Genomic DNA, 15,938 nt, shown 5'->3' on the forward strand with positions numbered 1-15,938 from the left:
TACCCAAAGAGAGACCTGGCTTTTGCACTACGGAAGGTTTCTCTGGCTTTTAAGAAATAGGGACTAATAAAAGGTCTTTTGTCACTGGGTGCAATCTATCAAAGGACATTATAGAAGGTTAATCTCCTCTACCCTCTTTTTTAAATTTCCTCTCCCCCTTCTGTTCTACATCAAGTTTTGGCATGCATTCCCAGAAATGAGCTAAGTCACTATAACCCCCCTCCAGACAATTGAGACCACAATAGAGTAAAATTTCCCAAACTGTGGGCTCAAATTTTCCTCTTGGATTCTCCCAGTCATTTTCTTATAGTAACAGAAAGATGAAGCAATTAAGAAAATAAAGTATATGGTGAAGAAGGAAATTCCAGTTGGAGAAACTTGATCTGTGACTTCTGAGAATGGATATGAAGAAATTATTTGGGGGATTAAGGGGAATTGTAAACAGTATCTTGGTGGGGATTAAAATGGAGGGCAACAGTAGATTTAGTATGGGCCACATTTGAATATCACCTTAAAAAAACATGCAGTTACATCTGTAGCAGCAGAAGTTATCAAAACCTTTAAAGATGAAAAGAAGGGAACACTTGTGAGTCTTAGAGAAAACCAGGAAGATTTTTGTGTGGGAGTTATTTTTTTTCCTTCCCCTCTGCCAAACACCAAAAATTGCTTCTTTAAGTTCCATCATCCCCCGGACGTGTAGTTACCATTTCTGGTCATTCAAATTCCCATTGCATCTCACCTTGGTTGATCCTACTACCCCCTCCCCCCCCCCCGAGAACTTTCCATTTATTTATTTTTTGGTATATATTGGAGCCAGACAGGAAAACCAAGGTAGCTCCATCATGCACTGCTTGTCTAGAAATCTGACTTTCGTCTAGGCAAAGAAAAAGAAAGAAGGTTAAGTGCCTATTCACTTTACCTATTGTGTTCTGACTCCTCAGATCTTAGGCGGATTTCTCTGCTCTTTCTGCCATGGCTTCCTTGGTTTCTCTCTCTCCCCCCCCCCCATATTAAAAGAAAACAACAACTTTTTTGATAAATAATATGAAAAACTTAATGGCAATCCATATCCTGAACCAATTTTACATCAGTCTGCACTGATTATGAACATAGAAAGTATTGCTTCACAATGCTAACCATACTTAAGCATAAAAGCAGGTATTTATATTTGTGCTTTAATTTTTTTTGACAAAACTCTTAAAGGTACAGTACAATAGTTGCCAACTAATATGACTTGCTATAGAGGACAAGGTCATTTCAATGTTGTCACCTCTGTTCAAGGACTTGCACATTGCCACCTCTCCCTCCTTACTTTCCTCTCTCCATCCTTCCTTCTGTGTTCTTCTATACTCTTCCTCTCCTTTTCCTTCTCTGCTCCTCTTGTACAGACACATCCCACATACACAATTCGTAGAAGGAAGGCATTCACAACATATCTGATAGAACATACAATCAGATCAGCACGTCATCTAACATAAACAGACCCCAACACGTGTACTTCTGCAACACTGTAATATATTGTTCTTTCAGAACACATACATTTCACAGAACACATACTTGTCCATGCGCCCACATGCATATACATTTTATCATGTACAAAGTTCACTGGATTAAAGCAGAGAAAATGCCTGCCAGTCAAGGTACCCCTGTGCCCCTTAGGGATCATATCAGATCTACCCTAGTGATATTGCTAATTCAATGTAGAACAAAGACCTTGGTAGTACCACCTTGAGCTTGTCTTTTAATTTGACTTTGTTCTTCGTGGAGATTTCAAACATGTCCTAGTGGATAGTGAAGCAGAAATGAACAGAAATGTGCTCATCATCCAGCAACAAAACCCTTCATCTCAGGACCATTCATTTTTTCTTTTCTACTCTTTTGTTTCTTAATTCTACACTGGAGGATCTTGAAATAATTTTTTTGAAAAATGTTATTTTACATTAATATTTTATTAACCAATCCTAGGACAGAAATCCTGTGTTGGAATAATCTCCTTACTCACTTGCATGTAACTTTGCAGCCTTTGTCCTCAGTTTGTCTTAAAATCCTTTCAGCTTCTAGTCTCCTTAGGCCAGATTAACCTTTGCATAGTTGCCCAGAATTGTTGTGCTGTTTGTAACAACCAGTCAGCCCTGATAACGATGTCTGCAGGAAGAATTTTTTTTTTTTGAGAAAATGCTAAGAAATGAAGGATGAGTCATCCTAGTAGGGAAAAAAGTCCCAGGACTCAGAGGAAAAGAATATAAAAGGAACAGAATAAAGGCTGGTGGAGGTGAAGAGGAATTAGTTGAATGGCTGAGAGGAGATAGCTGCAGGGAGAAGAATGAGATGCTTCTGTGCTCTGGAAGTTAAGATACATTTTGTCATAATTTAAGATCTTTCAAGGAATAAAAGAACCTAAGACTTTCTCATAACCATTGCAAATGAAAGTCTCACTTGACTTCAAAACAAACACAATCAACTGGGCATTTTAAAAATAAGGTTTCTTTCTAATAGAGAGAATATTTCCATTGTCTCCATAACGATGCACCTACACAGGCCAGCTTCCCCTGAAAGCAAGAAGATGGGGAGACATTCCTCATGTTGGAATATGCCTAAAAAAGAAACATTAAACGATTTTTTTCTAGTTCATGTTTTGCTATAAATTTTGAGAGAATTTGAAAGTGTCCTGTGATGTTTTGTGGGGGAGAGTTCTCCATCTAGAGAAGCGCTTCTTTGCCTATTCCCTCTATATAGCAAACATCTGTGTATAAGACGCAGGGATTGGCGGTTGCACAGTACACAATATTTAGAGTGGAGGGTTAAGGCTTGTGATCGGAGGAGGATGAGTCCTCTTTGGCTGAAGTGGGTAATTCCTGAAATACCCTTCACAAGATTTTCAGAGCCCTTTGGAAGATATGACTTAAGACATGAAATCTCTAGAGTCTAAACTCTGTGATAGACACATGGCAATTAGAAAGCACACTGAAAGATTACAAAGTCACTCAATGCTTCTCAAACCAACTTACAAAGCAAGACAATGTTAGCAAAAAGGAGAAAGAGAACATTAAAACAGATTCCTTCTAAGACTTTCCATCGTCTCTGCATCCTGCAAACAAGTACAAAGTTAAAAACAAAAATGTATGTGTGCCTCTGTGTGTGTGTGTATGTGTGTGTGTGTGTGTGTGTGTGTGTGTGTGTATGGGGATTCAGATAGAGCAGCCACCAACGAATTCCTGAGACAAGTTGTTTCCATGTTAACAGCATATTGTTTATTAGGACAACATACCATTCCTCCACCCCCTTGCTGCCTCTAGAAGAGAGAAGGTCATAATTTGTAACTGGTCCAATCTGAAATAAGAGCTCTCAATTTTTGGTTATTTACTTCAAAGAATTTCTTGACATAATTTTGATGTTTGAAGGATCCAATAATCTAAAGACAAATATTTTTGATTAGAGGTATACCAGATGGACAGATGTTATTATCCAGTGAGGGAGTGCCGTACTGTAAAGGTATTTGCCATTCCTGTGATAAGAACTGGTCAAATTTTGGTTCTCCACATTTATTCTCAGAAGGGACAACTGCCAATCGAGAACACTTAATTACCAAGTCACCCTGTCCCTAGCCAGTCACTCTGTGGCTACATAATAAATATTAATTAAGTACCTTGATGAATAGAACCTCTTTCAGGAGTGAGACAAGTCTGCAACTTAGCAATGCAGTATCTACCCATATATACCACAGGTAAAGGAGGCCAGGAAAACAATTTTTTTTCTAATTGAAATGATAGGGGTTCTTTAGGTAACAGAATGTAATTACCTAGACTGGAATTTGGCCAGAGCAATGGGGTGCATGCCTCATGTTTTTAAGGAGAAGGTCATGATTGCACAAAGGAAGATCTTCAATTCATGCTGACGTTAAGTGACGAAACTGACCATATGAATGTCAGGTTGTCAGAGGAAAATGATTGCCCGCTACTATAATGCATTACTGAGTTACCCCAGTGAGAATCTACTTTGTAGGATATCATCTTTTTAGAATAATTCATGAGAAAGAGTCTGAGAAATTAAACCCTGCTATAAGCCAAGTATTTTTACTTTCTGCTCCTCCACAGTGGCATGGCAGGTATCACTAGCTTATCTAACAACAAGCAAGAACCTGGGGATCAGGTTGCATTATTACTACTGGGCCTGCAAGTGCCCTCCTTCCCTGGGGATTTTAGGCTCCCTGGATCTCATCACCTTTTTAAGATACTCTGATCTTACATCATCATAACACTGACTTCTGTTTAACTACGGGAAAATATGGTGACATGAGACAGCGGTTCTACTTCTGATCTCACTCTTTTCAGATACAAGTGACCACCTACAATGATTAAAATGGTTGGCGATTCTAATTATGCAAATACTTTTGATAGAGTCTTTCAAATTTAAATTTTACGCTGTCCTTGTTTTGAAATCTGCAACTGATGTACTTATGTGCTTAGTTTATTTTCCAAGTCTCTCTAGGAGTGCTGATTTAAATTGCTCCATTTTTGAAGACTATGAGGGGGGAAATCAAATCTACAGATGGCTAGCATCTGTGGCTCTACAGTGTTAACATGTACAATAATGTACGCTTTCTAATTGAATACAAGAATGCAACTCAATCGAGGGTCTGTGCTAACAGCATCACATGACAGTGTAGCTCAAGCAATTAATAGAGAACAACAAAATCTCTCCATTGCATCCTATCAGAAAGGAGCATTGTCACAGCAGTTTCTGCATCATAGTTTTCTTGAATTGCACCTGTTACCAAAAGAAGAGTCCATTCTCTTTGAAGATCATGCTATGGCCATTAATTTTTTTTTTTTTTTTTGGAAAAAGCAATACTACTAAAGAAACACGCTGACCTGTAAGAGACAAAGAGAAAAGGGAGTCTTTGCTGTTGTTCTGCTGAGTTTGGGTCCCTGTAACATTAATTTTGTCTACCAAAATCCATCCGAACCTGTAGATCTTTTCAGTGTCATTTTGAAAATCGAAGGAAACATCAGAGCAGAAAGGAATAATACAAAGAGACAAGGCAATCTTCTGCAGCTACCAGGCATTTCTCGACACTGCTGATAAACATATCCTTGAACAGTTCAGAGAGCTAAATGGGGAAGGGAGAATTTGTGAATATGTCGAGCAACGGGCTGAAATGTATCACATCAAGATCACAGAGTTACCCTGCAAGTATCATTTCGTGCCCTAACTTCATTCTAAAAGGACTCCTCCTAGCTCACATTTAAAATCCATTCCAATTGATTTAGAGTGCAAGATCTTCTATTTTCATGATGCATTTCTTTTTCACTCTTTTTTGTTGTTGTTAGGAATTCTTGCTATTCTACATAGCAGAGAAAATATAAGAGGACCTATTTAATATTTTGAGAAATCTTAAAGTCACCATAGAATTAAACTTGATTTTCAAATTAGAAAAAAAATGTCAGTTTCAATGACTTAAAACCCCATGAGCCAAAAAGCACCATGCTGACTATATCGCATAAGAATAAGTTTACAAATACTTTTTGTTTGTTTGTTTGTCTCTGCAATTGTGCTATACAGCTAAGAAATCCTTGGGACTGTCTGCTTTGTTTTCAGGTTGCATCTGATGAAAATCAATTTAAGACAAACTGAACAAGACAGCAATTTCACTGCAGGGTTGCTGGGTTTCTCAGAGGATCTGCAGAGGAGAGGTGACTGTAAGAATCTGTGGAGAAGCAGAAATACAGGCACCTCTGTGGCATACTGCTGGGTTATTTCTGGCACCTTTCTTGATAGGCATCTCCCAACTCTCCTAACTAAAGTTTCCAGAGGAAAATTGGCTATTTTCTGACAAACTCAACTTGGGTTATTGATCTTGCTCTTATTCTAATTTTCTCTGGCTACCTGGGTGGTGAGGTCATTAACCATACTGCATTACTTTGCTTTATACTTCATTTTAAAAATTTTTATAGTGTAGGTGAGTGGGTGTATCATGTGTGTGAGTGTGTGCCATGCTCTACAGGTAGAGGTCAAAGAACATCTCTGGATTCAGTTTGCTCCTTCCACTTTATTGTAGGTTTGGTGAATCAAACTCACATCTTTGGGCTCTCAAGGCAAGTGTCTTTATCCATGAACCCAACTCGCTGCCCCATAGCTGACTTCCTGTGTTCAACCCTTTAATTCACCAATGATGGTTTATGCTAAAGATAAAAGTTGGTCTCATAGACAAAGGTAACACCTTAAAGTTTTTTGAAACACAGCTTCTATTTTGCTATTGCCAATTTCACCTTGTCACGTGTGCCAATTCTGGCTATAAATACTCACAATTACATGAGACTTAATTAAGGGGATGTATTACATTTGAAGCTCTTAAAGGAAAGCAGCAAGATTCCTTACTGCTGCATGGAAGCATGAGTTAGCCTTAGGTAACAAAACTGAAGGTAGCATTAGAAAATACCAACCTCAAGGCCTTCTCAACAGATGTGTGCAATGTTCACTTTAAATGACGACAGTCAAATACCACATATTAAAAACGCTCCACCATTAGAAAGATTGTATATCATCTAAATAAATTCATCTGCCTTTGTGGACTGAAAATGTCATCTAGGCGCAGTTCATAAATTTTAGAGGCTGTATATTAAAATTATTATAATAGTCTAAATGAAATCTTTAAAAAATATGAATTATTGCATTTGGTTGAATATATTCAGTTTTTCTTATCCTGGTGCTTTTATCTTGGGTCATCTGTGCAGTCCAACTTGAAGTCTTGCTCATAACAGACTAAGGTAGATGAAAAAAATGGCATAATTGGATTTTTAAAAAAATTCTTCCATTTTCCTAACAAAGAACTGAGAAAGCACATTTACAGTTATTTCTTTAAACTTTTACTTCATTGGAAATCACAATTCCCTTCACATGTGGGCTTCAAATACATTTGTTTTATATCTGTTCTTCCTATACATAACTCTTATTCCCCCTCCCCTATCCCCAATACCTTGTCTGCATTGTATGCTTAGAAAAAGTACTTATCCAACAAATGAGGGAGTAAAGGAAGAATCACAGCAGTTGAAAGTCAGAAACTGACATACAGAAAACTTGAAAGACTTCTCAGCTTTCCTAGGTTGCTTTTAAAAGTCCAACATATTAGATCTCTGTTTAAGAATGTTGTAGTAAAATCCTCATTACCTAATGAAAACAATTTTGTGTTCTCAGCCTAGAAAAATGTAAACTTTTCAAATTTCAGAATCAGTATCTTTTTTTAAAAAATATACCTCCTGGAAGAAGTACACATTTTTACCTACAATACTACTGTTACTCTTGTCTACTGGGAACAGCTGCTGGGCCCCATCTTGGGATCCATATGATGGTCGTCTCTTGAATTTCCAGAGATAATTGCGGTGACTCATACTCATTAAGTACCAATTGGGTGAATCAACTAATGGATGAATCATTCAATTTTACCCATCTTTCAAGAATAAATCCTCATCTATTTTTCCATGATGGTCACCCTAATTATTCAGATAGACATCATCTCTCCTATTTTGAAATTTTATTCATCACCGAAGTAACATATAATGTCACCCTCTCTTGTAGGTGAATTCTGACACTCTGTTAGCAGGTAGGTCTTACCTCCCTCTCTATATCTGTGCATTAGTATATTGCCTGTTGACATTCCTTTGTATTCCAACAGTACAACAACACTATATGAAGACCACTTCTGTTTTGTTTCATATGCATATATGCCAAGCAAATAGCTTCTTATTGAGTCCCAAGCATGCATGCATTACTTACTCCCTTATTTTACAGATATGTATGCTTACTATTTTCTCACCGGAAAAAAATCCTAAATCTAAGTTATCAAGTAATTCTTCCTTGTTCATTCATATTTCACTATTTTCATTCGTTGTACCTCCAGGAACAATGCATATGCAGACAAGCTGGGATTTGAACCTAGGGCATCACATATGTTAGGCAAGTGTCTTACCGCTAAACAAAATTCCTAGTTCTCATCTTTCAATATTAATAATGAATGCAATGATTTACTGAATGCTTTTTAGATATCAAAAATTGCTATTTTGGTATTTCAAGTTCTATTTTATTTGATACAAGAATTCTAAGAGACAGATTATGATCCCTTTTGTTTTCATATAAACAAATGAATGCTTAAAAAAATAAGTCATTTGTCCAAGACTACAATAAGCTAAATAAATTATCAGGATCAAATAGAGGCATTTTTATCCATAAAAGTATTTCAAGTGATAACCTATTGAATCTGAAAGCATCAGAGATGAAAGAATACTTTACAAATAAGTACCATAGAATCCCATCAATGGAAAAGTTTATCACTCAACTTACTGAACCTATGCTCAGTCCTCCTACGACTTCCTGATTAAGATCATGCCATGCTTTCAATGGAAACTCCCAGACAGAAGGAATTGACTAACCAGATGCAGGAGTCTTCCAAGCAGTTTCAAGAACTGGGTGTTGGACAAGTCAAACAACTGGCCTTCTAGCACATTCTACTGAACCACCAATTTCTGCTCTATGAAGGATCATAAAGAACCCCAGCTCAGTGATAGGTGGCATCAGGCTTCAACTGAGCATATGCTTATAGAGACGAAGGACCCCAGGTTTCTTTCCTACTCTCTTATATCTTCAATAATAATCCTGCGTGACACCCAAGAGAGTATATTGAACATATATAAATCTTTATGTAAAGTTTTAAAAGTAGCCAAACAAATCTTATAAGATTATGATTCTAAATGTAAAATATAACTAATGATTTGCTCATAACCTCCCTAATCGCAATATGTATTACCTAATGGATGCTAATACCCATTGATTCTTGCTTTGGACAAAGCTTTGATCATTTTATTGCATGCATTATCTTAATGCACGCTTGCCAGATACCATGGCATAGGTGCCATTGTCAGTGATTTTAGTAATTTTACTTTATAGATCAGGAAACCAAGTCTCAATAATTTTCTGCATACCTAAAGGACATTCTAGTAGTAAACAACAACAACGATGATGATGATGATAATAATAATAATAATTACAGTCTTCCTTACTCTAATGCCTAGGTACTTAACCATCCATTACCTTCCAGTACCTCAGAAATATAGACCTGACTCTATGAAATGGACAATTGACTAAATATGTGATGCAGTTCAAATTTCCAGGATTTTTATAACTTTACAATGATTAAAATATTTCCCACTTGTCTCAGTCACTCTCTCTCTTTTTTACTCTACTGAAAGCAACAAGTTTTATGCTGAAAGAAAAAAAAAACCTTTAACCTTTAAAATACTAATAATGCTATAAGATAGCCATAGAGCTGAACAAACTGTGCATCTTCCTCTTGATTCCTTTTTTGTTATTATTTTTTTTATTTACATCTTTTCAATGTGGATTTATTCTGCTTTGTTAAGGCAGCAATTACTGTAGATAGCATCACCATGGCTATTCTGTGATACCTAGTGATCCCAGGCATTGTGTTCATTCTCTTCATGTCTTTTGACCCTTGATGTATATTATTTTTAATCAGGTGGTTGGTCATGTGTGGGTGGGCAAGGGAGGGAATGGATGAGCATACAGGTGAATGGCTGTACACATTTAATTGGGACTTTTAATAGAACACTTTGTGGACTGTTCAAACAAGAGAGTGAAGAGCTAGGTATCCTTGACAACAGTCTAGGCATATCACAAAACAAAAGAAAGACCAGAGAATTCACAGTGGGAGATCTAAGCAGTGGATCATTGGGATAACAGCTAGCAGCCCTTTGGTGAAAGCTTCAAAATATGAAATGTTTTCATGAAATATACCATTGCTGCTGGATCATTAGAACAGTTGGACAGAGGACACTGATGATTGGCACAGAGGCTGAGGGAACACTGTAAAAAAAAATGATTATATTTTCCATGTAGTTAAAAATAATTGTTAGAAGCAGCACCACGATAGATGGATCAGTGGGTAAGGCTAAGAACCAGCTTTTAGTACTAATTAACTCTTTATCATGGACTTGAGTTCTCCATGGATAAAACAAGGTTAATTATTTCTTATTTCTTTATATATCTCACAAGAAAGAGGGAATGACTCTCAGGACAGTTATGGGATACTGTATGGCTTCTTGTGACATTAAAACAAATTTCTTAGCCATTGCAGACTAATCTAACAATAGATATATTCTATTTGCTTCCATGATAGTCCTACTGCACTCTATTAGCAGCTCAGAACTTCTAGAGAGGCACATTATCCAAGTCTTATGCATGAGATTTCATCTCTCTGTGTATAAACCGCCCTGGATGAGGCCAATAACCATAGATAATTTCTTGGGTCACAGTGACAGCGCCCATGACATGGGTACTGAACTCTCCATTACTATCCTGCATATCTTGACATCAATGTGTAGATTTGAGAAAGGGAGAGAAAGCAAGCCCTAAGGATAGCGCTGGGTTCCCAAGGCTAGCAACCGTATGCTGAGATGATTCATTTCCATCTCAAAATTTATTATCATTTGCATTTGTGCAAGCTGAGTTAGAATTTTGTCATTCACGATAGAGATACTTAACTAATGAATCAAGAAACAACTTGCATTTAATTAATCTTGGTTAAATGCTACGCTTGTTAGATGTTATGTATCAATGTTGCTCAAATATTTATGGAGATGTAACACTTTTGTCATATGCCATCTACTAATTTTGGAAGAATTATCGATAACACGACAGGCATTTTGAGATATGGGCATACATGATTGTGCCTTTCAATAGATCTTAGTCTATTATATTTAAAAGAGGCAATATTAATTCATCAACATTCACATTATACTTTAGAACCCTGGTAAATGAACAACAAAACACCTCTCATCAGAGGAGACCTATGAATGACAAAGAGAGAACAAGAGATTTAACTTAGCCCCAATAGTAAATCCAAAGGTCAGAAGCAGTCATGCTAGGGTAGGCATATGTGTCTAACAGAAATGTGGACTTCCCCAGATATTAAATAGAAAATTTACTTGTCAACATATAAAACAGTAAATACAATGCCAATTATACTTATTCATTTGTCTTAAAATGTATATTGAACACAGGTATTCAGCACCAGGACTACAGCTCACAGTGAACAAAATATACATAAATTCCTGCCTTTATGGAGTATATAGTTAAGAAATATAAGCAAGTTAACTGTGTAGTGTGTGTTGAAGGTGCTAAGCACCACAGAGCAAAAGGAAGTAGGGCAGAGACAGTGCAGAACTGCTAGAGTCCAGTGTTGTGATTCTAAACTGTTTAAAAAGCTTTCTAGAAGCAACACAATAATTGACAAAAGGCTGGAAGACATGGGAAAGGAGTCTCATAGTTTTCTGGGGAAAAAAGAAATAAAAAAACCCCCAAAAAACAAAGAAAACCAGAGAATGGGAAATTAAAACAGTAGTGGAGTTGAGAGCTGCCTAGACTCTTGGGGTCAGCCAGAATGCAGGTACACTAGAACAGTATATGGTTGGAAGGAGAGTGGGAGGTCAATGATGATAGATTGCACAGGTCACTGTAGGGATTTAGACCTTTACTTTGAGTGCAACAGAGAGCAATTGAAGAGATTTAAAATGAAGGCTGACAGGGTTTGATTTATCTTTTCAAAGGATCATTCTGGCTGCCATTTTTGAGAGCAGAGATTACAGGGGTCAAGGGTCAAAATAAGACAACCTCTTAGAAAGGCTGATAAAGGCTTATGCATGATCCAGAGCAGCAAGGACTGAGGCTTAGACTGGGGAAGGGCAAGGGACCTAGTCAGCAGTGGTTAAATGCCTGAAATATTTCTAAAATATATTAACTGCGAGAACTGGATATGGACTATTGGCTTGAGGGCAAGTCATGAATCAGGAAGGACTCTAAAGATCTTGACCTGAGAAAACAAAAGGATGAAGTTATTCTTGACATGGACGAAGTGAGCTATAGAGATGGCCATTTGGAAGGTAAAACCAAGAATTCAATTTTGGACATGTCAACTTTGGGATATTGATTATCCTTCAAGTGAACTTATTGAGTGAACAGTTGAATATTTAAGTTTGAAGTTCAGGAGCAATCACATGTGGAAGTGGGGTTCATAAATGTTGATGGAGAGAACTGAGGTGAGGTCACCTGGGGGAAAGAGACTTTTTATTTATTTATTTATTTACAGTGCAGAGCAAGTTTCTTACAAATGAGCCACAATTAAAACGAAGACGTCAAAGGGAAGACTAGGGAATAACAAAAGAAAATGAGCAAGAACAGTCAGTCAGGGTCAAAACATCATCTTGGAAGCTGAGAGAACATAACACGTATACCAAGGGAGAGAAAATGACGTGCTTGGCCATGTAACTAACAAGTCCTGTACGGAGAGACAAGGGGGACAAGTGGATTTAGCAATAGATCATTAGTTACCTTGAAGAAGTCAGTTTTAATGGAATGGCATGTTCTGAGACATGTCTGCAGTCTGCTTCAAGACACTGAGATAGAAGACAATGGGCTTAGGAAAAAAACAGGTTAGCAGTGGTCTCATGCTAGAAGAGAGTCAGGGCCATGGCCAGAAAGCAGAGTCAAAACAGGCTTTAAAATATCTTATACAGTAGCATAATCATTTTACTGTTAACAGAATTCCTGGAGTAGATACTAGAGCAGGAAGAAAACCATTATACTACCTAACATGGGATTCAAATCCACTACGTGTGCCTTGTCTGCCTATTCAGAGACCATCTGGGGATCCTGTAGGCTTCCAGGTAATCTGATTCTCAGATCACTTAATGATATTTTACCTTTTATAAGCAGAAAATATTAGGCTCACAGTTCATAAGAAAACAATGAACATTTGCTGAATTTTGCATAATACACTGTCACAAAAAATACACAGATAAATGGTACTGAGGACACACTGGCCACTTTGATGAGGGAGCAATATTTCTCCTGAGTTTTCAAATGACCCTGCCTTTTCCTGGAATTTTACATCTAATAGAGATTATTGCTTGGAAGTAAACCTGCTAGATCATTTAACAAAATTATTTTCATTTGTTATGGAAAGGTAAAAATGGCCAAAAAGCTTTTAAACACTATTTGTATGCACAGGGCTCAAAAATATACATATGTGTATACCAAATATACTCATGAATATGTATATATATACATGTATATATATATATATATATACATGTATATATACATATACATATATATGTATATATAATAGATATGTATATACAAATTACATTCATATATAGACAGGCATATGAGTATACATTTAGGCCTAAAACACTTGAATTGCTCTATTTCTTAGTCAATCAGAAATCCTTTTGTTTCTTCCAGGACTTCACTTTCACATAGATAATTTTTCTCGTGGATGTGCAAACTTTAATACCAACTGGATAAATTAAATTTGTACAGGAAACTCCTGAAGTGATCAAAACTCTAGATCCCAGAGCAACAGTAACTGGAAGTAGGGTAGATTGTGTCATTCAAGACACACATACTCTCCAAAGGTGGCTCTTTGCACCTTTGTATGGGATGAGAAGCCACCAGTGGCTTCATTCAGAATCTTACAAAACTGCCATTTTCCTTCACTGAGATACAATTACCTTCCTATTCCTGGATGCACAGATGGATATTTTTTGAACATTTACACATATACCTTAGACTTGTTCACAGATGTGTGCATTCTGTTTGTTACACTTGACTTCGTGAGTCATAGCAATCATGGCTGCCTCAGAGCGACCCTTCTCTGTTTTTCCCAGCATAGCTCCCTGCAAACTCTAAATAGACTAAATCATGAAAGGGTATGAAGAGACGCTCAGCCGGATCCTAGAATTGGGGACATGACTGTCTGTTTGGTATTAGGTTCAGACTAACCAGCTATATTCTGGCTCAGAGTTGCTTTTGCTTAATTCTCTTTCAGCTCAAGTTGGGGATACCCATCTATCTGGTCTTTCTCCCATTATGAACTACACTTGCTTCAGTAAATTTTGCAACCTATGACATAACATGGGTACTGAGTCTGTGTACTGAGTCTTCGGGATCAAACCATATCTGAGTTCTCACAGGCAGGTATAAAGTTGCTCTAGAAAAATATGAACTATATAATTTAGTACTTTTTCTTGCTGAGGCAAAGTACATAGATGATGAAGTGGCCTCTGCCATTTATACAGGCTCTTCAACTAAGTGACTTTAGTCATTAATCTCTGGTGACAAAAATCAGTGAATCGCACTCTTCCCTCTAGGAATGTATTCTTTTGGCATATACCCATACATCAGAACTAAGGAATAGTAAAATGTAGTATTTATATTAGATTATATGCTCCCCGAGGGCAGGAAAACATTCATGTGAATTTATCTTTGTGTTCAACAGGAGCACAGCTTCTGGAATATGAGAGGTGCTGTCTATATGCTTCTGTTTATTCAACCAGTGACTATAGTTATAATTCTATCACATAATAATAATATTATCTTTATAAATTTATTCTGAAAAGATTTTTATCTAATTTCTCCTCCAGGAAATTGAATACACACACACACACACACACACACACACGCGTGTGTGTGTGTATATGTATATGTATATGTATATGTGTATATATATATTACATGCTTGTATATATACATATGTATATATATGCCTATATGTGCACATGTTTAGCTTATATGAGTGGACACAAATTACAGGCTTGCTATATGTTCTGTGCTTGTATGCACAAAGTTTTACAGTGTTAGTCCACATCATGAAAGAACATCCTTGTGAGTCAGATCTAATCTCTGTGTAGCGAAACAGGTACCAAGATTCATAGTCAGGGATGTGTTCTTCCCCACTTCGCTCTTCTCTACTCCACGTATTAGTGAGAGTTTTTAGGTATTCAGTGTCGTGGAGACACAGCTCTTCACGGGCCCTGCTGTTTTGTTCCTCAATACACTGCACTCTGGAAGTGACAAAAGCCATTTTCCTGGGGAGCTGTGAGACAGTCTCTCAGTAGCAGAGGTATATTTCCCTGCCCCCTCCTGCCCCAAATTCCAGACTCATGACACAGAAGCACAGTTAGAAATGAAAAATATGGTTCATTATCTTGGTAACACAGAGAAAAATGTTATGGCTTTATTTAGCAGTTGCTTTTATGCTTTTAAAACCATGTTAATTTCATTTTTTATGTAATTGTGCATTAAATCATCTCAGACAATTGTGTGATTTGGAAATAAAAGTCCAACAAAATAAGTAAAAGCCATAATGTGACTATTTTCCTTTTCTGCTTTTTCGGAGTCTGTTTTTATGTTTCTCAGGCATTAGTGTCTCTGCTCCTTCCTGTGAAGATTAATCTGGGTCTCACAGAGCCCCTTGCCTTCTTGTCTTCAGTTCTTCCCCTGCTCAGAGCTTTTCTCCATGGTTTCTGTATCAACTACTTGTGTATTACCAGCTTCAACAGCATCAGGGCTTCTAAAGCTTCCTAATCCACTAGTCTCCTCTCTAATAGGGCCACCAGCTGGATGAAGACCTCAGCCCTGGCAGAGATATTTAAAGAGACGTAAGGTTCATAGAGAAAGCTTGTGAGTCCCGGTTAATAACGTCTCCCTTTTTCATACATGCAGGAGGTTTTGTTTTTGTTGTTGATTTGTTTTATTTATTTTACTTTTTTGCTAGAATGCATGCAGTGGGTTCAATAAAATGCAGCATGTCTGTAACTAAGGTTTCTTCTTATTTAAAGAAAAGCTGGGCCATTTGATATGTTGTCCTTCATCCCTCCCATCTTAAGCCCTTTATAAGGGATGAAACTTCTGATGTATGATGATGAAGGCTTTAGAACTCTCCAGTGGGGCCTTTGTGATAAGAACTTATTCAAGTCTAATTTTACACATATTAGGCAAGTCCCTCAGCAGCAGATATGAACAAATTTTCTCTCCTATTCTCTCTCTCTCTCTCTCTCTCTCTCTCTCTCTCTCTCTCTCTCTCT

The 15,938-nt window shown here is 37.2% G+C and overlaps 1 protein-coding gene across 5 annotated transcripts in view; it reads right to left on the reverse strand.

The window, feature by feature from the left end:
* Tenm2 (teneurin transmembrane protein 2) overlaps positions 1-15,938 on the reverse strand; it is a 939,787-nt gene that overhangs the window by 752,633 nt on the left and 171,216 nt on the right. Inside the window, exon 4 of one of the 5 annotated variants that reach the window (XM_028756456.1) lies at positions 1,351-1,374. The exons of the other annotated variants lie outside the window; for them this stretch is intronic. Coding sequence (XP_028612289.1) covers positions 1,351-1,374 — 24 coding nt within the window. The remainder of the gene's footprint in view (positions 1-1,350; positions 1,375-15,938) is intronic. 5 annotated transcript variants of the gene reach the window in all.

This window comes from Grammomys surdaster, unplaced genomic scaffold (genome assembly GCF_004785775.1).
Source record: "Grammomys surdaster isolate TR1022 unplaced genomic scaffold, NIH_TR_1.0 126121, whole genome shotgun sequence".
In the NCBI taxonomy this organism is placed as follows: Eukaryota; Metazoa; Chordata; class Mammalia; order Rodentia; family Muridae; genus Grammomys; species Grammomys surdaster.